At 41.5% G+C, this 23203-nt stretch overlaps 1 protein-coding gene across 1 annotated transcript in view; it reads left to right on the forward strand.

The window, feature by feature from the left end:
* Positions 1-23203, forward strand: part of cacna1aa (calcium channel, voltage-dependent, P/Q type, alpha 1A subunit, a) — a 74417-nt gene that overhangs the window by 37825 nt on the left and 13389 nt on the right. Inside the window, exons 22-43 of the mRNA XM_041061866.1 lie at positions 53-402; positions 491-626; positions 770-899; positions 1482-1541; positions 1681-1787; positions 5623-5631; positions 7289-7388; positions 7627-7787; positions 7969-8109; positions 8203-8404; positions 8576-8740; positions 9207-9317; positions 11143-11226; positions 13269-13271; positions 14765-14881; positions 15076-15141; positions 15433-15530; positions 15692-15842; positions 16080-16207; positions 17888-17984; positions 22335-22440; positions 23013-23120. Coding sequence (XP_040917800.1) covers positions 53-402; positions 491-626; positions 770-899; positions 1482-1541; positions 1681-1787; positions 5623-5631; positions 7289-7388; positions 7627-7787; positions 7969-8109; positions 8203-8404; positions 8576-8740; positions 9207-9317; positions 11143-11226; positions 13269-13271; positions 14765-14881; positions 15076-15141; positions 15433-15530; positions 15692-15842; positions 16080-16207; positions 17888-17984; positions 22335-22440; positions 23013-23120 — 2630 coding nt within the window. The remainder of the gene's footprint in view (positions 1-52; positions 403-490; positions 627-769; positions 900-1481; positions 1542-1680; positions 1788-5622; positions 5632-7288; positions 7389-7626; positions 7788-7968; positions 8110-8202; positions 8405-8575; positions 8741-9206; positions 9318-11142; positions 11227-13268; positions 13272-14764; positions 14882-15075; positions 15142-15432; positions 15531-15691; positions 15843-16079; positions 16208-17887; positions 17985-22334; positions 22441-23012; positions 23121-23203) is intronic.

The following is a 23203-nucleotide window of genomic DNA, read 5'->3' on the forward strand; positions in this document are numbered from 1 at the left end:
GTGTTTCATTTCTTTCCTCGCATCTCTTTTCCTTCTCACTCCCTCTTTCTAGGGATTGCAGTGTCCCTAACCTCTCCACTACACGGCCCATCCAAAAGACCCTCTCTAGGCAAGACAGCCAGTACAGCGAGGATATGGACAACCTCATGAATACCAAACTGGTCTCTGGCTCTACCCCACCTGGCGAGAGTCATCCTAATCCAGTTGCCAGCCACACTGTGGCCCCAGGCTTTGGGTCTGCCCTCCATCTTGCTAACAGTGGCACCCGGGGGAGTTTGGTCACATTAGATAGCTATGGAAACATCGGACATCACCGTGCCAACAGTGTCATCAGGCTGCCCCACCCTGACTATACAGCAATAGACATGCCGATTTTTCCATCCACCAATGCCATACTGCAGGGTAAGGGCAATATGAATGTGTTATTTTTCTTCTCTTATGTTGTTTCTTCTCTAACTCTTTTTGTAAATAACGAACTTTCGTCATCCAGTCAATAAGAATGCCAACACGGAGCCTTTGCCAGCGAAGGAGGATAAGGACGATGATGATGATGAGAAGGGAGGGGAAGGAGGACCCAGGCCCATGCCTCCCTTCAGCTCCATGTTCATCCTATCCACCACCAACCCGTAAGTGGAAGTATCACAAATACATGAAGACACACTCACCAACTCTACATGAACCAACATTTACTACTTATACTTAAATAGCAGATGTAATGGCATCCATAGCAGAAAATCAAGAGGAAAAAAATGTCTTTGTCTGCTCCTAGTTTTCGAAGGGCGTGTCACTACATCTGCACCCTGCGTTATTTTGAGATGTGTATCCTGCTGGTTATTGCCATGAGCAGCATTGCCCTGGCTGCTGAAGATCCCGTCTGGCCCGATTCCCCGCGCAACAATGTAAGAAATCTGACGCACGGTGATGTGCCAATGTTTTTGTTGCCTGAAATATTTGATGTACACATGTTATCACAATACCTGTTATTTATTTTCATCATATTTTCTGGTTGCTATTTCCATTGCGGTGACATTCAAGTCTTCTACCTTGAACAGTACATAAAAATAAAATAAACCATATAAAGTATAACTTAACACGTGCAAATTAACTTAAATTTCCCACCATTATTTTGATTGTAAGTAAAAAAATTTTTAGATTCCTATTGTGCAGCATGTTTATATAATATAATGAAAGGTATAAAAAACAGTTACACTATCATTTGGAAGTACTGCTTTTGCAACATGTACTTAACATGATATGGATTAGATGTAATTTCATATAGTAATAAAACAGTGATATTTAATACTACAGTACATGTATAATACTGCATTTTCATTTACTTAGATATTAAAATCAAATAACTCACCCAAGTGTAAAATTACTGCTCCACGTCTGAATTTGAAATCATCATGCATATCTACCCTATCACTCTTTTCCATTTGCTGGATGCAGTAGCAAATCACTCCCTCTTTCTCTTTTCACAGGTTCTTCGCTATTTTGACTATGTCTTCACAGGAGTGTTCACATTTGAGATGCTGATAAAGGTATGGCAATATCCCAAATCAAGAATAAACCATTTACTTCAGAAGTATTGAGAAGCCCGGGTCAAATGAGGTCTACACATTTTTGTATCCATGTCCAGGGGCTCACATCTCAGATTCATACCTTCATTTTCTCTTGTAGATGGTGGATCTGGGGTTGGTCTTGCACCAGGGCTCTTATTTCCGGGACTTGTGGAACATCCTTGACTTTATAGTGGTTAGTGGTGCTCTGGTGGCCTTCGCCTTCACGTAAGTCTCCCTCCTGCCTCCCCCTGTCCTCTCTTCTCTTTCCTCCTCGCTCCTCCTCCTCTCTTGCCTGTCTGCTGCCTCACTGGCACCTTGGAGTACAGCCTCCCCTTTTCTTCTCTATTGACCCACGGCTCACTCTTGGGCTTTCGCTGCCTCTTCTTTCTCTTTCTCTCTCACACATTTTCTCTCACTCTCTTACCATCTCTCCATTCTCTTGTCTTTGGTCCACTCTTCCATTAAACCTGTTCCCGTCTGTGCTTACAAATGGTCAGTCCTCCACATCTGGCCATTTCCTCTGCCTTTTCTTTCTCATTCAGCTTTGCTCCCACAGCCCTGTCATTTCTAAGCCCCACCACCAAACTCCCTGCGCCCCTACATGCTATACAGTTGTATCTCGGCATTCCCTTCCTACCCACCACTTCTTCCCTCTGTGAGAGGTGAGGACCACCCTTTGCACCTGTAACCCTTTAGTGCCCAGGGCGTTCTAGAATTAAAGGTCCTATGCAAAGCCAGACGAGGTCATGCTGAGCTCGCTCCCAAAAATCTCCACACCCTTCACCAGGACAAAGCAGGTATTTTAAACCTTAATCTGCATGACTGTGAGAGTAAATACAGTTATAGTTGCATAACTCGGTTAACTTAGGGCATAGGTTATGAGTACTTTACTGAGTACAAAGCATGAAATGTGAGTTTTGGGATTTACTGTCCTGCTTTTGCATGGTTGAGAAGAAGACTCCGCAGGACTGCAGTCAATGTTAAATGTAATATAGAGGGCAGTAAGTCTATAATGATAATGCTGTAACCCCTGACACAGTTCTCACACAGGTCATCTGCAGAAACGTAAGGCTGTGCTTGATCCTATTTCATGACTTTAAAAATTCAATGTGTATTTTCAGGAAACAGCAACATCTGTGCATTCAGGCCCTACAGATGTTTGTTTTTTTGTCATCTCATGTATGGGATACACCTGAGAGGGGGTGTGGACCTATGATGATAAGTCAAGCAGATGCAAGAAGTGTTCTCACATGGAGGGAAAAGGATTTACTAGTTACATTGAGTAGGTGACCATTATGTAATTTCCCTCAAAGCAAATCTGCCATGGTACGAGCTTAGCACAACTTTAGCTGGCTGTCAGCATTCCTTCTCATTAAGTCTGAGCAAAAATGTGACACACCAGCCTATTGACCACTGAGCTAAGACATTTGTCATTTATGATTCTGTCTATAGTTCAGTCATGAACGTTTTGTTGTTTTCAGTCCCCTGAAATCATGTTCAGATATACCCTATGCTATGGTTGCTCCATCCATTTCATTTCCCAACAACAATAAACTAGCAACACACACTGAGTTACCTGTTTATGCCATTAGGTACCTGTACACCTGTGCAGTTGAATCCATCCCAGTACAATAGCTCTGAAATAAATCTTATTTCTAAATGTGGCATTTTAATATAATGCAGTCTGATACAACAGCACTGTTTCCTAAAGTAACAGATCTGACTTGAAAGAATATGAACAGAACTTTAATCACTGGGATGATGAATTACCCCAAATTTCCTAAATGTGTGGTTCGTGAGGCCACAGGACCATTTTAATTAATCCAGCTTTAAGTCACATAAATAATTAAATTCTGCATAAGTTTGCATCAGCTTTTCACCACCGTAACCCTTGATGGCTTTGAGTCATAAGCTGATAGGTTTACACTTGGCAAGCGTCCTAAGAAAAAGCCCTCCACTTTGCATTTTCCCAGCATGGTGTCCTCAAGATTGTCGCTTTATTTCTCCTTTAAACTGTTTTTCCAGGCTGAACTGTAGTGAAGCCTAAAGTTGTTTATTATAGTCAAAGAAATCTTGGACAGAATACCCAACTGTCCCCAGTTAGAATGCACTCCCTTCCCTCCTTTGCTTTTTGACCATCCTTTCACCTCTTTCATCATTCATAACAACACCCAAAATCTCTATAGAACTTAGGAAAATGCATCTTTCAACCCCATTCCAACCATGCTCATTACAGATATTTGATATTTATCATTAGTTTGTCAATCAAAACATTCAAGGTAATTTACTGTTTTGTGGTCGAAGACACAGCCGTTTATTTATTTTATGTCCTATGGCTGCATTGCATGATGTTACTTCAAGACTACTGTCAATAGGTAAATTGATGTCTCTGCCACCAGGCCCCTATAATGACTCTGTAACATCAATGTAAAATGTGACCTGAGTGTTGTGTTTGCCACAGATGTTTGCAACCACTTCAACCTTCTCTGTGGTCCAACTCCATATAGCTGTGCTATAAGTGATTCAGCATCTTACATAGCCTAGATTTTGCAGCTTTTCCATGCGATTGAGGAGTACATATACTCTTTGAATGAAGAATTTGCACAAAAAAATCCCCCAAAAATTACATTTACTGCTCCTTTGTACTGTAGCATATTGTTACTGATTCCAGGCCAGCATGAATAAAGACAGCATAAACATGGCAGGTGCTCCAGGGTTCTAGTGGTGGTGCCCCATCTTCAAGACTGGATTTTATCCCAGTCCTTCTTTCTGAATCATCTTTGTTTGTGTGTTTTCTCTCTAACACTTACCCCTAATTTCAGTTTAATCTACTCCTGTATGTGTTACACATAAATTTGTCTGTGTTTGTTTGTGTGTGTATTATCTATGTGCTTCTGTCCTTAACTCTGTGTCCTCTAACCTCTTCGTTCCATATTTATATGTGGGCCAACTTTATAAGTGTCTGTATTTCTTCTCTCTGTGACAAAGTCTGTACTTCCCAGAGAACTGTTAGGTATAGCTTAATAAACAGATATATGCAGTGACAAAATGATAAGTGATAAAAATGCCATAAAATTACTGGGGAAAAAATCACAGAAAATTTCAAAATAATAAAAGAGCATACAAAAGCAGCACAGCAGCCAAACATTTAAATCATTCAATTTTCCCATGAATGAATAAGTTAATATGATTAATAAATGAATACCAGAGAGAGAAAACTGTAATTATACAGGCAAGTCTGGTACGTACGGTATGTTAACATAAAGACAATCAATTAAGCCCAGTTCAACCAATAAAGTCTGATTTAACTGCGATAGGGGTTAACAACACTAATGGTCGATGGGGAGATCCGAACCAGTCAGAACAGGCTCATACACATCCAGATAGTGCCTTAATTCAATTGGTGGGAATCAAACAGCACTCCAGAAATGCTCAGTAGTCTCACTGGAGATGTTTATCGCTCCTTTAATCCAATTAGTCTGGTCTGAGGGCTGCTGGTGTCTTGGACCGCTTGTGCCGCTGTCCTGCACATTTCTGCAGCCAGACTGAGCTTTATTTCCAGGCGTGAAAACTGACCAACCTCGGTTAGCTTAAAGAGATACCCTGACGTTTTGATAAAATTATTAAATTAAATTATTAATATAATTATGCAATTAGTCCAGTTTTATTTTCCAGATGAAATGACGATAGCAGTAAAGGTGGCTCCCAGATGCGACATCTAGCTTGTAGTAAAGAAATAGTAGTAACGACGGCAGTCCTTCGCTGCTGTGTTTTACTCACACTTCTTGTCTAAACTGTGAGTGTGAGTGTTTAAATGCATGTGTATGTTTGATTTGCTAGCAGTAGTCTGCGGGTGGGAGGGTTGATCTAACAAAAAGCAGGCCTTGTGTTCTCTTTTTTTCCTCTCTCTGTCTCATATGGATGTTTTCCCTCGAAATCCCTCCTTTCTCTGTGTCCCATTCTGTTTTTTTTCTCCCACCCTTTTGTCTTTTTGTCTCTCTCTCCCTTTGTCTCGCTGTCTCTCACCCCTCTCTCATATCTCCGTTTGGACCACCAACAGCGGCGGCGGGTAAAGCTCTTTCTTTTTCCTCCTCATTTCTCCCTCTGCACTCTCAGTGCCTGTTTTTCTGACCACACATCTCTTTCCGTTTCATCCATCTCTCATCACAGTTGACTGTACATGTCTATTCTTCCCTTTTTTTCCATTGTTCGCCATGGAACAGCTCTGACTCAAACACAACTAAACCAACCTCAAGTCAACCTGCGTCAGGCTCTCAAATGAATCACACAGATATCATGTGATATTTTGCGCTAATGCTGTGGAACCTAAGAGTCATGTGATCATACACACACACACAGACACACCCATGCACCTGTGTGCACATTTGCACACACAAACCCTACTCAGATACAACTACCAGCAGTCTACCATCTGCTGTAACATCTGTAAGACACACACAGCTGTACACACAGCTGCCTTCTTCCCTAAGGACCACAGTCTGTGACTTTTGACCTTAATTTCTTCACCCTGATCTGAGGAATTTAGAAAAAGGATGTTTTTTAAGTAAACAGGTTAGGATTTTGCTGTTTACAGAGTAGCCTACTTTTAGCATCAGTTATCTAAATATTGTTTCTTTGCAGTCTGATATGATCATTTCTCTTCTCTCACACATGTACCTAGAAATCCAAAGTCTAAAAAGTGCTAAATGAAAGAGGTTTGGCTCAGCATTTCAGCAAGAAATGCTTGCTAAAATATCTGTGTCTTGGCCAAAATGGCCTACAAGACAAGATTCCATGCTGTTTGAACAATGCTGTGAAACCAGCTAATCCTGGTTGTAGTTTAGAGTTCATAGTGCTTAACTGGTTGAGCCATCCAAAGAGAGAGTTTGGCTGTTCATTCAAGTTTTTACCACTTTTAAGCACACCAGAAAATTGTGACTTGCATTTAAAATTTAAGAAGTTATTTTTACCCTTTTTTTTTTTAAACTATCTGCAACGAGCAGTATTTCCACGCTGTCGTTACAATAACAGAAGGGCACGTTACACTAAGTTACCACTCTAACAAGGCTTCCGTTACACCACTGCTGACAGCAAATATCGGGTTATTTATGTCTAACTGAGACCATGACTAAACTCTCTCTGCAAATGTCTCTGTGTAGAATAGAGTTCTCCATCACTCAAACTGCTGCTTAAAAGAAGAAATATTGCAGCATGGAAAGCAAGGTTTCAATGCAGCATGAATATATTTCACCATTAGCTGGGCATGTGCAAGCCAAGGCTTTATTTGTCTTTGTAATGCTTTGAAATACATTGCAAAGTATTAAACAAGTGTAGCTACCAGTTAGCATTTAGACGGGAATGATATCAGTTGTTCCCATAGCATGTACTGTAGTTGTAATACACCACCTAACTCTAGCATGTAGCTACAATGCTAACCTCACACTTAGAAATAAGGTTAAAGTGTAATATGATAGCAATGCTGCATGTATTGCTATATATTTAACCCTGACGCAGTTACTCATTTTGAGTTAACTCGGACACAAAAGTCATCCAGTAATGGCTTCTCACTGCCATTTTGGAATCAAGAGGACTGAGCCCCTCGTATCTCCCTGAACCTGCTGACTCTTCCAATGTGTATGTGTGTGTGTTTGTGTTGTTGTGTACATGTGTGCATGTATGCATCTGTTTCTGTGTGTTGGTGTGGGTATGAATGTGTACACATACAGGGGGAGCAGTAAGGGAAAAGACATCAGCACTATCAAGTCTCTGAGGGTACTGAGAGTGTTACGACCTCTGAAGACTATCAAACGTCTTCCCAAACTCAAGGTATGTTTACCTAGGAAATGTCTGACCTCGTTTGACCTCATCAAAAAGTTGCCATTCATTTTAAATCAGTTCACAGTGACACTAACCTAGATAGGTTTTCGTTTTTGCCTCTTAACCACTTGATAGCATTTGATGCCACAGTTTGAGACCAAAATACACAAATAATGTCAAGCCAGTGTGTTTCTTTCATACAGAAATTACAGTGAGTGTCTGTGTCCTTCCTTCTCTCAATCCTCAGGCTGTGTTTGACTGTGTGGTGAACTCTCTGAAGAATGTGCTCAACATCCTGATTGTGTACTTACTCTTCATGTTCATCTTCGCTGTGGTGGCTGTGCAGCTATTCAAGGGACGTTTCTTTTACTGCACTGATGAATCCAAAGAGTTTGAGCGTGACTGCAGGTCAGAAAATACCAACAACTGTGTTTACCCTGAGTGGTAAAACTTTTCTGGTCCCTTTCTTAATATAGTATATCAACTCTGCAACTATCCTCTGCATCTTTAGTATCTACTCAGAAAAAAATAATGTATACACACACAGTTTGAAGCAAACTGAGCGGATGATGTCGTATCCACATTTCAGGGGCGAGTATCTGGTTTATGAACGTGATAACGAAGTGAAGGCGCAGAAGCGGGAGTGGAAGAAGTACGATTTCCACTACGACAACGTGGCTTGGGCCCTTCTCACCCTCTTCACCGTGTCTACTGGAGAGGGGTGGCCGCAGTGAGTATGCATAAACATGCATAGTCACATGCAGCCCATATACTTTCTGACAAACTTATAACCTTCTCCCATTCCCTTTCACTACCTCTGCAGGGTGCTGAAGCATTCAGTGGATGCGACTTATGAGAACCAGGGTCCGAGCCCGGGATACCGGATGGAGATGTCCATCTTTTACGTGGTGTACTTCGTGGTCTTCCCCTTCTTCTTCGTCAACATCTTCGTGGCTCTCATCATCATCACCTTCCAGGAGCAAGGGGACAAGATGATGGAGGACTACAGTTTAGAAAAGAACGAGGTGAACGAGCGTAGAGATACAGGGTATTGGAAGGGTGGCTGGAAGGCAGAAAGAGGGAGAATTATAACTGCTGGTTAGAGAAGAAGGGATAGATAGAGGAAACGAGAGAAGAAACGACAAGATCATGGCAGGATGAAAACTAAACCTTTGTTTTGTTTTGTTTTTTTGCAGAGAGCCTGTATAGACTTTGCCATTAACGCCAAGCCTCTGACACGCCACATGCCCCAGAACAAGCTGAGCTTTCAGTACCGAATGTGGGAGTTTGTGGTGTCGCCACCATTTGAGTATACTATCATGGCAATGATCGCGCTCAACACAGTTGTGCTGATGATGAAGGTAAAAGTCTGCATTCTTCAGAAACAGTGATGCACACATAACGATAAATACACATAATTAAAACAACATAAACTGCTGAGTATTGAGCAGCTGAACATCCATCTCTCTTTATCTCCATCTGTTTATCTCTTGCTGTCCACCCCTCAGTGCCAAAATATAAACACTCAATAGGTTGGACTTACTCAGATCTCTCTGTGTACACTGTTTCCTGTGATGAAAACATTTTAATGAACATGTCTGACTGTCCTTTGAATGAACTGAACTGAACTGTATGTCTCTTTATATGTCTTTATACTCGCCCTCCTTTCTGTCTCTGGTGGTGTGTGTGTGTGTGTGTCTGTATGTGTGTCTACCTTAATGCACACTTACCTGTGTGTATGGCAATCCATTCTCTTGTATTTGTACACTGGTTTGCTGGTATGAATGTGTGCGCTGCCTGTGTGTATGTGTGTGTGTTTGCTTATAGTATGACGGAGCTTCTGATACCTATGAAGCTGTGTTAGCCAACCTGAACATAGTGTTTACATCCCTCTTCTCCATGGAGTGTGTACTCAAGATCATCGCCTTCGGAGCACTGGTGAGTGTGTGTGTATGTGTGTATGTGTGTGTGTGTGGGGGGTGGGGGGGTGGGGGGGGATACTGCTCTGCTGTATCTTCGTAGAAAGGGCTGAAAAATTAGCTGTTGTTATTTCATGGTATCACTGTATCCACATAGACAACAAATATGGTGTCTGATGGACAGAATGCAGAGCCAAAGGCTGAGATTCACTCAAAAAACAAACTTAATGAGCAAAACACTCCAGAAAGATTTTAACATTTTGGACAAAATGGTGCTTGGCCAATCACATCTGATGACAGCAAAACACCTAAAATTCAAAAGTAAAAAAGTACACAGAGCTATACTAAGATAACCAAAGAGTGTGCTAGATGAGGCTAGGATATAGAAAACACTGGATTTGGCAAATATAAATGCTGCTCTGTTTCATGTTGTAGAGGTCCTCACCAGAGCCCTGTGCATTATTTTGTTCCCCTGGAACACAGTGGAGTCTCTTATTGATTATTGCTTACATGTTTAAGGAGAAACTGGGGGGAAATGATGACAAAGAGAAATACTATTATTGGGAAAAAGGAAAGGGGGAAAGAAACTGGAAACTTCTAAAAGTCAGTGGTGACGTGTGCAGTCATCGGAGCTCCAGAGGAATGGAAGGAAGGCGGAGAAGGTAAAAATGGATAGAAGAGATAGTTTTGGGATAAATGTTGGGAGGAGATACAGGACTGATGGGGGACGGTAATACAGTAATTAGAAGAAGGAGAGTGAATGACAGATAGGCGGTAAAAAGAGAAGCAAAGATTACAGAGAGGGCGGAGATTAAGCAGGATAGAATTTGAATTTAGGAGAGCACCCTTAAATACACTCGTGCCCCTCAGCTTGCACAATCATACACATAAATAACACCAGGCCTCGGAGACATCTGTGTGTGTGCGTTAGTCAAGGTGGTTTATTTTAATAGCCGCCTCCCTTGGTCTCTCCATGTCCCTCCACTTTTCTAATGCACAGTTTGGCTGCGGGCAATATGTAGGAGAGCAAAAGAAGCAGACCTCACTCATCAGCATTTTCTCCTCACCATGCCACAGTCTTTCTCTTTGAGTCGCTCCACTTGTGAACAGAAAATTTAAAAATTTACACTTATGTGTGTTTGTGGATAAATGTTTATGTGCAGATATATGGACTGAGTTCATTAGATGTAAGAGAGGAATGCAGTGCTTTTTTTTGATGAAGGTTTTGGAAGCTAGAAAGAATTGAGTATGACTTTGTGTGGGTTTGGTTCATGATATATAGTATTTGATGTTTGATGGCTGGTGTAGTCCTCTGATGCAGTACAATTTGTCCCCTGCCTGTCTGCTGGCATCCATCCAACATGCTGTCACCGATGGTCCATTTGTCTCATCTAATTTCTTTCCTGTTCCTGTTGAACACTGACATGTCTTTTTTTTCCACTTTCTTATTCTCTTTCTTTCTCTGTCTGACTCTTGTTCTCTCTTTCTTACTCCTCCTTTCCCTAACTTTTTCACTCTTTACCCCTCAATCGCTTTCTGCATTACACACTTTTTTCCTTTTTGATTGTATCATTAATTCAATCTTGCCATCCTGCCTTTTCCCTGTTATTTCAATGTGGTCTGTCAATGCTCCATCTGGTTGCATTATCCATTTCTCTGTCAATATTTTATCTGTTCCATCCCCTTCTTGCTTGCCCTTTCTACTTCCCTGCCACATCCATGTTTGTCTACCTTTTACATGTCAACTCATCACCTTCTCACCTCCCATATTTCCACTTCATTCTCCTCTATCTTCTCTTTCCCCCTCTTGTCCTTCTTCTGTCTCTCTTTTGTCCTGATCACAGAATTATTTCAAAGATGCCTGGAATATTTTTGACTGTGTGACAGTTCTGGGCAGCATCACTGACATCCTGGTTACCGAGCTTGGGGTGAGTAGAAGGATCTGAGGGGTTTGTGTGTAGATGCGTATGTTTGAGAGATCTATAATGTGGAGTCAGACACACATGATATTGTATATGCAATTTTTGTTGAATGTATGTTTGTTGAGCAAGTATGACTGTTAGGCGAGCGTCAGCATGTGTCTGTGGGTTTGCACGTCTGTCACATTGTCTAAAAAACATACAGTAGACAAGACAAGGAGTTAGGGGAGAGCATGAGTTAGAGGCCACTGTTGAGCCTTGTATTGCTCAGTCATGCATGAGCATCTCTTGAAAGTCTTATATAATTGCCCCAGTTGGTGGGACGAGGAGAGACCAGACTCCAGCTAGCCATCACTGAGCCACTGACAGCAAGGCAGGAAGCATGCTGATGCTCTGTAGCGACCTCCTGCAAGCAACCTAATGTTCAGTCAGATTATCAGATTGCACCTCAGGTGGCCAATAGAGGATCTGCAGCTGGAACAACTGGACTACAAAAGTGTGAAAGTTATGGGCTCATACTTTAATATCATAGCTGAAAGTAAATGGTCAGATTAACTAGATTCTGTGTCCAGAATTACATTATTGCTATACAGTGCTCTGTTTGAGTCAGTGATGGTAAGATGGCCAGGTAGTCCATGCATCAAGCAACGATGCAATATTTACACAGTCAGACCACATTATCTGGCTTGTTAAGATATAGTGTTACTTAATATAGTGGCATTTATCATGACTTAAGATAACTCTAGTTTATTTAGAGTTTTAATTTAATGATTTACAGTCAGTAGTTTCAGCTGTTTGGACCTGAAAGCCCTAAATGGTGCAAAATGAATCATAAACTGAGAAACCAGTCAAAAAACAAAGGTTATTTTATTTGCCAGAGTGAACATGGAACTGCTGATATGTGAGCTGTGTGCCGACATAGTGTGTCTCAGTGTGTGAGTGTGTGTAACTGGGGATAGAGCTGTTCTTAAAGGTGTGTTCAGACGGAACATGAGGCGTTTTTCAGACACAGATCGATTGCATACAAAGTCAGTGTATGTATGTTAGTTAATGTTACGCACAAATTCGCCCAGGCTGGTGCAAACTGAGGTGAAAACGCATCTGCGTGATTTGAAAATTTGCAGAGTATATTGTAAAAACTAAATTGCACTTTTCCTGAGGCTTCATAAATCTGCTTCATTAATCTAAAGTGATGACAGGTAAAAAAATAAGAGACAAACACATAGTTGCTAGCTAATCATGTGAGTTGAAATTTTGCTTTGCGTTCTGTCTTAGCGCATTTTAAGAGTTACACTTGCAGATTTACAGGTGGGACCTGGTAGGAATGGAATACATAAATTGTATTCAGCAGATGTAACAACCTCTTGGATGGCTTTGATTCTACGTAATTCAAAAATGGATACCCAAGAATGACAAAGTCAAATGTGTACAGTATTTGCTCAACCATATTTAAGATCTGCACAGCCATTATCAAGTGCTGTGACCTACACACCTTACCTACCAGGTCTATCTATGGAAGCAAGGGATACCAATGATTCAAGCACTCTCAAAGCTTAAATTAATGCTATCTGCCAGCCAGATTCTAGTAAATATTTACTAGAATATTTACTAAACTTGTTGGGTTTTAATCAAGTATGCAGTCATATTTATATTTCCAGAATCCATAAATATTTCCAATAATGCCCTGTTGTCTCGATCTGTGGTATCCCTGCTCTATGGATGTACAAAATGTGCAGACAGAAACCTGCTGCTGTGCTGACTTGTCTCTGTATTGACTGTTGATTTCTTTCTTGTTTTTTATCTTTTTACATGCTTTCTTTAAATCGTCTACAAACTTAACGACGATCTACTGTAATCTACTTCGCCCCATCCCCTTCTCCCCCCCCAACACCTACTACTTCCTGCGATACCATCCAATCAAAATGCACTATGAATCCTCTGTGTCCACCCATGACAACTGGCTTGGTCAATCTCTCTGGTTGTTCTTCGAACCAACCAAAAATCCAAAAATTTGCCGCTATAAACCATATGTCTGCAACATCCACATGTAGATGGTTTGTAATTTTTTGGAGATCTTATTTTACTGCATTTGTTTTAACTGCATCCCAGCCACTGTTATGGCTGTGAAGTGTGCATGTTTTGCTTGACCTCCCCACCACCCAGAACCCTCAACTCTGAGTGAACTCTAAATCTGTGAAATTTTCATTTGTCACCAAGTTGACTAACCTCTCTGCCAGTCACTGTGTCAATATATCCTGTATACACACATATATAAATATATATTATTCAGCCTTAAAGCCTACAGATTTACAGAAAACTACTGTTCAGTTTGTAAAACATCAGATTATGTAAACTGGAACAGACTGCTACATCTATCCATTGAGAGAAATCAGTCATTGTATGCACATATATAAGCGACATAAGACAGTGACTGGGAGAGTGTTTCTAGTAAAGACAGTGAGTCCAGAGCTTTGGCCCTGTCAGAGAGAACAAGTGATGCATGTGACCCCTTGCATATCTTTAGCAGGAACCTTTATTTTCACAATGCGCGCACACACACACAGCGCACTGTAATACATGCTGTATTGTAGATGAAACATGCATGTGCCTGCTGCCAGTCCCTTTTAAGCACTTCAAGTCTCAAACTCCTATCTGTTCTTCTTTACTGCGATAAATGGTTGAACTGTGTATTATATAACAGATTTTGTAAATTGATAATAATAATTTGTATATATTTAAAATTAAAAAAATCTATTTTAATTGCTGCATAGATGTCTCAACTGAAAACTGAAAATGTATGAACCTAAATTCAGTCACTTTGGATACAATGACCTTAACTGGTCCTTCAACCACCCTCTTGCTCTTATTTGGCTGTGACATCACTACAGTATGTCACATGACTTTGGCAGCCAATCCTATTGGATGGCGCATCAGCTGCCATGGATTTGCTGCTTTGACTCGTATTACTGCACATCTGCATGCTGTGTGCTTGCTTCATTTTAAAATATTGCATATTTTGCCTTGAGAGAATTAGTGCATTTGGTTGTCCTTCCAAGAAAATGTCCTGACGCCCCTGCACTTTAACTACTCACCAACCCTACCACAATTACTACTACATAACCCAATTGGATGAAAGTAGTTAGATTTGGATGATTTCCTTTCCCTTGTGTTGTTTTGTTTGGTTTTGTCTAACCTAATGGATATGAAAAGCTTGTTGGAGCCTTGCTGATCTGAGTTTGGTTTGCTTTGACTTGTTTGGCTCCTGGTCCTTTCTTTTGTATTGAGTTTGAAACTCCTTCAGTTTGGGTTTGACTGTTTTTCCTTTCATTTTTTTATTTTGTTTTGGTTGTCTAAAGAAAATTGTTTGCACACTTTGCACTACAACTAACTTTCCCTTTATTCTGACCCCTTCCCCCATCTCCCTTTATTACTTCCTTCACCTTTTCCTTCTCTTTTCTATCTTCAACTTTCAATCGCGATCCTTTCTACACCCCATCCTTTCTTTCTGTCTGTCTTTCTCTCTGGCTATGTTGTGGCTGTACTGTAGAATAATTTCATCAACCTAAGTTTCCTGAGGCTGTTCAGGGCAGCTCGTCTCATCAAGCTGCTGAGGCAGGGAGAAACCATCCGCATCTTGCTTTGGACCTTCGTTCAGTCCTTCAAGGTATATACCCAACTATACAGCATGTCACAGGCACAGGGAGAAATCATATGCATTCACTTGTCTTAATTTTACAGACATACACACATCCAATATTGTGTATATATACATAGATGACGCCTTGGTGCAGTCTCATATACCCTGCACAAAGCATTCATATGTATCAAGCACCAAACAATTAATGTGTCTTTCCTCAGGCCCTGCCTTATGTCTGCCTCCTCATTGCCATGCTGTTCTTCATCTATGCCATCATTGGGATGCAGGTGGGTGAGAGCCTCATGCTGAAATGCACTATAGTGCTTTTGGGACGCATTAAATGTATTTTATAGGATAATGATGATGAGGAGGGGGACAAGGTATGGAAGAAGAATGAGGATGATGATAATGGTCGTAAGGATTTGGTGCATGATGGGAGCCGGAAGATTATTATGAAAGCAGTGGGAATGGCATACATTAAGTTTCAGAGTGTTATTCCAACTTTTTAGTTGTGAGTTAGTGGCAAAGGCTGATGATACTCTGGTCTTCAGTGTTAAATGTTTGATTGTGTTCAACAGCTGTTTGGGAATATTGCTATCGAAGAAGACGGAGAGAGCGCCATCAACCAACACAACAATTTCCGAACCTTCATACAAGCTCTCATGCTTCTCTTCAGGTGCTTGTGTGTGTGTGTGTGTGTGTGGACATGCCTCTGTGGTCAAATGCAATACTTTTTTTCCATGGAACCACCCATAACAAACCTGTGACAGTTTTGCTAAACTTTAAACTCGTCAATGGATCTTTCATAAATCAACGAATCTTTTTTTGTATTTGTAGGAGCGCAACAGGGGAGGCGTGGCACGAGATCATGCTGTCATGTCTGGGGAATAAAGAGTGTGACCCCCTGTCAGGGAATACAGAGCCAGAGTGTGGCAGCCAGTTTGCTTACCTCTACTTTGTCTCCTTCATCTTCTTCTGTTCATTCTTGGTGAGCACAGACAACATAATCCAACATAATCACCATTCAAAAAGCTTAAAAAATTCAATAAGAAATGAATGAAATAAGCAATTCAACAGTAAACAGGCAACTTGTTCGAGTTCTGTTCCTTCAGATATAATTATTAAACTAATGATTTTGTGAAAGCAGTTTTGAAATGGTCCACTTATAAAATCAGCTGTTCAACTTTCTACTTGTGTATGTGTGTTTTCCTGTTTGCACGTGTAGATGCTGAATCTGTTTGTAGCCGTCATCATGGACAACTTTGAGTACCTGACTAGGGATTCATCCATACTGGGACCTCACCACCTGGATGAGTATGTCAGGATATGGGCCGAGTATGATCCTGCTGCCTGGTGCGTGGTAACATGCATGCCCTCAGGTGCACATACACACACACATATAGAAAAAATCAAACAAAAAAACTCAACGGTAATTTTTGTTTACTTGCATAGAACTACTCGCACACACTGGGTTTGGACATGTTGTCGAATTTGAAATCAAAAGTTATACCTTAAACAAATCACATTTGTCTGTGTTTCTGCTTTATAGTCCACATACAGCCACACAGGCACTGTTTACGACCTCACACTCCCACATCCAATGTTGTTTCTTGTATGTGTTTTAATGTGCTTATTCACACAGAGCAAGGCCCTCGCAGTAACTTCTCAACAATTTCGTGACCTTTTGTTTTTTGGGTTCTTTTTGGGTAAAACATCAGCACATGGTATTTTAAATGGCATAAAGAAAAAAAAATGAACATAACACAATCGTCAGCTAGTTAACAGCTGCAAGGGGGCTGTAACGGATTTGAGTATAACCTCATCAGGCATCTGGTTATCTCTCTTACACCGTACAACCCCTCCCTCCTCCTCCCCTTCCTCCCCTTTTCTGTAAACTGTCCTGAAATAGCGCCCACCCTTTCCCAAACCTGTTCCCTCTTCTGGAATCTGTATACTGCCAAAAACTTAATGTGGCAACGTCTACACTTCAGTCAAAACTCCCTTGTCTTACTCTGTAGCCTGAATATCTACTGTAGACATGCTGCAAGTTTCATGGCATCTGTATTCCAGTGCCTGTGTGTTGCCCTCATGCTGTCCTGTAGACTGCACATAAAATGCGCTAAACAGAAACAGAAATAGAAACGAAGAAGACTTGAAAGAATGGAAAGATAATCTTTTAATTTAAAGGAAAGATACATATACTGTAAGATTAAGAAAATCAGGATTATCATAAAATATATGAGAGATTTAAATAGTTGTATATTTTCAAAGACTAGACTTACCTACAGCAAGCAAGAGTTAGTATGCCTTAAAAATAAATAGGGAACTCTGTCTTTACCTACTTTTCAATATGTTACATTGGTGTACATTGCTATTGTAAGAAAATTGCCTTTCTTGAAGCTAGTATGCTATTTTTAAACCGCAACCTCACTGACTATGAAATGGACACCGCTGCACAGGACACAGAAGACAGGGAGCACAGACACATTGGTTGACACTGAACACATATTTAAGAGGGAGGCAATCTAGGCACCACAAGCAGCTATTAAGCATTTAGCTGTTTACCCAAGCACATGCTTTTCTACACTGTTAGCAATTCCTTAATTACATTGCAAGCACATCCAGTTAGGGGTTGGACTGGTGAGAAGAAGGAAAGGGATGTCAGACTAAGGAAGACAAAGGGGAAAAAAAACATAATAAAGGGGGAAGATTTTGGAAAAGTGAAAACTGCATTCGCAGTGCTAAGGACCACATTTAACTATGTGTGGCATGCAGTGAAGTGCTGTTTATTATTTGTCTGAGTGTGTTTGTACGAGTGTAGAGTTACATAGATCCATTCAGGTGTGAATGTGTCTAAAATGTCTGTTATTTATAGTAACCATATTGTAAAGTATTTTTAGACACTGTGTGTACTGTGTGTATCTTGTGCTATTCCTCCTGTTGTTCTCTCTTCTTTCTGGATGTGTTTGTGTGCGTGCGTGTTTTATCTGTGTGTACATGTGTGTTTCTTAACACCCTGTATTCTTCTTGCAGCGGGCGCATTCATTATAAGGACATGTACAGTTTATTACGAGTTATCGACCCGCCTCTCGGCTTAGGCAAGAAATGCCCTCATAGGGTGGCCTGCAAGGTTTGACTTCCATTCAAACAAAATCTCTCAACCACACTTGCTAGCCACAGCATCCAGGAATGGAGTGAATGCCGCTTTATTATTCTTATTTTTTCTTTTTCATTTCAATTTTACAACTTCTTGTTTTTCCACCATTATCGACTTGCATTCTGAACTGCTGAGAGAATGTGCGGGACAATGCAGACACCCAGAGAAGCATGTGAAATGGAAAAAAAATGCACATTAAGAAGTTTTACCACATTGTAAAATAAATCATTCTTTTTTTTTTTTTCTTTCAATGAATATTCTTTTCTTTTGCTTGCTGTGGAGCCATGGCTATAATGTAGCAAGCTACGGTTGCCCACTGTAGTGTTGCATTGTTCTTGGTTTCTGGGGGTTGGGGGAAAGACAGAAACTGCATTGACACCCCTTCCTCTTCCTCCCCTCTCTCCTCGTCCGAGCAGGAGCAGCTTGGTGCCTGCTGTCAAGCTCTGCCCTGCTCTTCTGTACACACACACACACACACACACACACACACACATACCATGTTGTCCTGTTGCACAGAATTGTCTGTTGATATTACAAGAGAACATTTATGTCTCAAATACCAATCCTTATCTTCCTCCTGTTGTTTCCCTTCCCTCTGTCATTTATTCCCTCTCTTTTTTTTGGCATGATAAACTGTTAGAGAATACTGTAGCTCACAGAGGAGCCACATGGCCCCAGTCTCTTCAAATCAGCCCAATAACCTTGTCTTTCTGTTTTGTTCTTTTACTTTGTTTTTTCCTCTCTCTCTCTTTCTTCTATTTTCTTTTTCAATTTCTGCCTATATGATCCTCTTCTCTCTTTTCAACTCTATCTTCCAATGAATCTTCTCTTCCATCTCTTTTTCGCTGCATCTCTTCTCTCCTACTTCCACCCTTTCCTTTCCTCTCTCTCTCTCTCTCAATATCTCTGTCTTTCCCTTTTTTGTGCTTTTGTTAATGGGGTGGTGGCACTGGCTGATGATGCAGTGGCAGGATCAGTTGCAGGGAAATGTATGACATGCTGAGGCACATGTGTCCTCCACTAGGCCTTGGGAAGAGGTGTCCAGCACGGGTGGCCTACAAGGTCAGAAAGGACCCCATCTTCACTTGAGTCTCCTATGGGTGTTGGGAGGGTTTCGGGAGGTGCAGGAGGGAGGGGCCAGGGATTTGAAGCGCTCAACGTGGTGTAAACTTTAGTGTCGTCGTTTCTTTGGTTCTGTTTCTGTTTCTTTTCGTGGAAAATGGGGGTGGGCTGATCGGTGTTGTGGCGTTGTGTGGTGGTGTGGGATTGGTGGGTGGAGGCAGCAAGACAATCAGGCTGAAGAGTTAGGCGGGTTGTGTATCCACAGGAGGGGACGAAAGGAGGGACCTTCTCAGCTCTTTTGCACCGTGTACGATGAACACACAAGCTCATTTACACAAACATTCACATTACAATCAATAGCATTGAATATTATTCTGAGTGACTATAGAGTGACAAGAGTGAATACATTATTGCAGTTATTTAAAAATCCAAGTGTAAAAACATTAAATATACAGTATTAAATAATTAGACAAACATTTCACACATGTAGACACTGCCAAAGACGCACACTCTTACACAGAAACATGCGTGTGCAGCAGGGCTTGGAAGGTCCGCTAGACTTACGTCCTCTGACTCGTTCCGTCCTGTGGATGGGGCAGACACATATACACACAAACGCACACAGAATTAGGTCATATCAACCTACACATAGATATTCTCTGTTATTTCTCATGGTAGAGAGAGCAGAAAGGCTTGTGTCAGTGATGTGTTTTCCTTAGAGAGCCTTTGGTTGCCATAAAGAAGCAGTTCTTTTTCTGTCACCCTTCATGTAGCAGCTCCAAGCCCCCAAGCAGCCTTTTCTATCTGCAAGTCCAATCTTCTCTTTGTCCTTTGGTTCTGTCGTCAATGCAGTTCTATTCTGTTTCCAGCCCCCCTCATCTCTGCATATAGCTCCCTTCCCTTCACATATGCACTCCCTCACCTGCCTTCTGCATGGCTGTTCACCACCACTGCCACTTCCCTCCTGCACACGCCCCTGTCTGTCACATAATGAACGCAGGCGCAATTCATTGTACGCAAATTGTTATCGGAATAGAAATATACAGAATGATAACAACAAATTTACCTTCATGTTACCACATATTCCTCTAACTCCTCTCGTGATCAACTCGGCAGAATCACGATACATGTCATTGGCAGATCACTGTGAGCCTCAGGGGGCAGCCAGCCAAACGGCCTGTAGGCACAGGAGATCACTCCATTGTCAACCATTGCTTTATCCCTCCTCCCCCTCCAGCAGACCTGGGGAAAATAGCACTGGCATTTTATACTATTTATGATTCCATATGGATGGGGTTTAAACATGAGTGCAGTTTATAATGTGTGAGTCAAGGAAGGTATACCAAATTAATTTACGAAGGACACTTTGCTTTTCCTGATTGATCTAAAATGTACTATTTAAACCAGGTTTCTGCACCTCTATCTCAGTCTCTTTCTTAGTAAATCATCCTTTTGTTTTTAACCTCTGCCACCATCTATCCTTACACCCGGTGCTCTCTTTCTCTTCTTATCCTCTTAGTTTTACCCCTAAACTGTTTTCCTAAAAGCCTCCTCCCTGAACTCAAACTTAAACCCTCAATCACCCTGCTCAACAACCTAACATGCTTTTCATGCTTGGTTTTGGCAAAACTTCCCAAACATCTTAATCCGCCCCTTGATAATTGTTGCTGGAGCAATTTTCCAGGAAGTCACCATCTCTCTGTTTATGCCTTACCCCCCGTACCGCTTTCCCTAAGCACCTTGCCAATGAGCAAAATCCAAACCTTACCTTTGACCTTCCAACCAGTCCACAGAACAATGACCCGTCTTGCTCCACTTCTTTTAACCTTCAAGCTTCTCTGTCCTGAGGAGGGACAGTAGAGCCTTCAGGCAGGACCGCTTTCTGTCAGACACAGTCAACAAAGTATACTGAGGTTTTGTTTTTTGTTTTTCTATTTTTATTTTTCTATCATCTCTTTCCCTTAAGCTTTCCCTTTCAACTCTTGCTATATCTGTTTTCTGGCAGGATGAATATTTCTTTTCACCTCATATATTCTACTCGGATTATGGTCATCTGAACAATTCACGCACCAAAATAACACTTCCATGCCAGCCATTTTTTTTTTCCCCCCTCTTCCGTTTTCCACAGAATGCTGCTCTCTCTCACCTATTAACCTCTAAGTCTGTGCCCATTTTTCACACATTAGACATCGGATAATTAGCGATAGAGCCAGTTGCTCTATCGTTTCAGCCTAGCCCCATTGTCTACAAATTTTCTTATTCCCTCCAAGAACAGCCACGTTAAAACAACTCACGAACTCATTTTAATGTTGTCAACAGAGGATGCTTTCTGTGTACGGCTGCGCAGCTGCTTGTCCTGTGAGGCATATTGTGTTCGCATCGCATGCGGCATGAGGGTGGGGTGTGCAAGAAGGGTTTGGGGGAATAGAGATTTAAAGAAAAAAAAAGTTTTGATGGATGGATTAAAGGAGAGGCATTTAATCAGGGTGTGGGGGGAAGCATGATTTGCTGCATGTCTGGGTTGTCGCCGTCTTCTATCACCAAACACACACGAACGCCACTCCATCATCTGTGAGTTGGTGTGTGTCTCTGTGTCGTCTTTTTCTATGATAAGCCAACAAGACCTATAATGGATCAAACCAATAAACAAAAACCTTCCTTAGATCTTCCATTTGTTTTTGGTTTATTGGTTTATCATCTGGTCTCTGTTCTTTTCACTGTGAACCTCCAAACCCACAGGGGGAGCTATGGATAATAGTACCTGCTGCTCAGCCTGTTCTCCTTCTTTTCTGATTGAAGGCTCAGTATTGCAGATTTAACCAACCTGTGAGAGACTTAAAAACCATGCATTTATTTCATAGCATTTATAGTTATGAAATAAATCAATATATAAGACAGGGACGAATCTGATGAAGTGTCTTTATTAATCACCTGGGCACTCACAGGTTCTTTCAGATCAAAAACAACCCAAATTTGTGACAACGACAAGTAAGTGAAATTCAAATATGTGCACTCTGACACTGTAGCTTTGTACAAGCGTGTTGTTACAGGCAGAAAGACAAGAGTCAGAACCTGCTGCACATGCTATGCACAGCTCCTTTGACGTCCATTACTCAACCCCCTCCCTTCTCCTCGCTCCCTCTCCCCTTCCTGCAACAAACTCAATATCCCTCCCCTTTGTCACCTGGAGGTTCCACATAACAGGCCACTCCACTTACTTCCCCTTTTTCTCACTGCTTACCCTGATTGGCTCTTCCACAGAGACTGCTCCGTATGGATCTGCCTGTGGCCGATGACAACACGGTCCACTTCAACTCCACTCTAATGGCCTTGATCCGCACGGCGCTGGACATCAAGATCGCCAAGGGTACGGAAGGTTTGGGATCCCGCTTACCTCCTTTGGTCCATTTTTCACATGCTTTCTTCTCCTTTTTCGTATTTCCCCTTTAGTGCAGCGCTGTGAGCTATTTCAGTGCTATGAACCCAGAAAGCTCCAGCTCTTCCTGAATCCTCTCCTACTGTATCTGAAAGTACAGTATGCTTTTTATGACAGTAGATCATGTGCGTAGCATGTCGCTAAGTAGTGTGTGAAACCGAAGGTGGAGATCCTGTGGAATTGAGGTTCTCTCAGCCTGCATACAGCTTCTGCTGCAGTTATGAATTGATCATAGCTATAATTATTACCTTACTAATAAAACGTTTCTTCTGTCTGTGTTTGTTTTCATGTTTGTATGTCCTCTCTTTTGCATTTTTGTATCAATATGAATGGGTATGAATCACTTGTGTGCACTTGTGTGTGTGTATGAGTAATGTTCATTGTATGTGCGTGTGCATGTTCATGTTCTGAATTTGTGTGTCTATGTACTTGGGCATGGACATCTGTGTATCTCTGTGTGTATCTGTATGTGTGTGCATGCGTGATTTGTTGAATACACCCAGGTGGTATTGACAAGCACCAGATGGACGCAGAGCTGAGGAAAGAGATGATGGCAATCTGGCCCAACCTCTCCCAGAAGACTTTGGATTTGCTGGTGACACCGCACAAGTGTAAGTTGCAGAGCGTGGGTGCAGGCACAGCAAAATGGCTTGGATGCAGCCGCCCTGTGCCGCCCAGCGCTTCAGCTTTGTTT

The sequence above is a fragment of the Toxotes jaculatrix genome, chromosome 18 (assembly GCF_017976425.1).
Source record: "Toxotes jaculatrix isolate fToxJac2 chromosome 18, fToxJac2.pri, whole genome shotgun sequence".
Classification (NCBI taxonomy): domain Eukaryota; kingdom Metazoa; phylum Chordata; class Actinopteri; family Toxotidae; genus Toxotes; species Toxotes jaculatrix.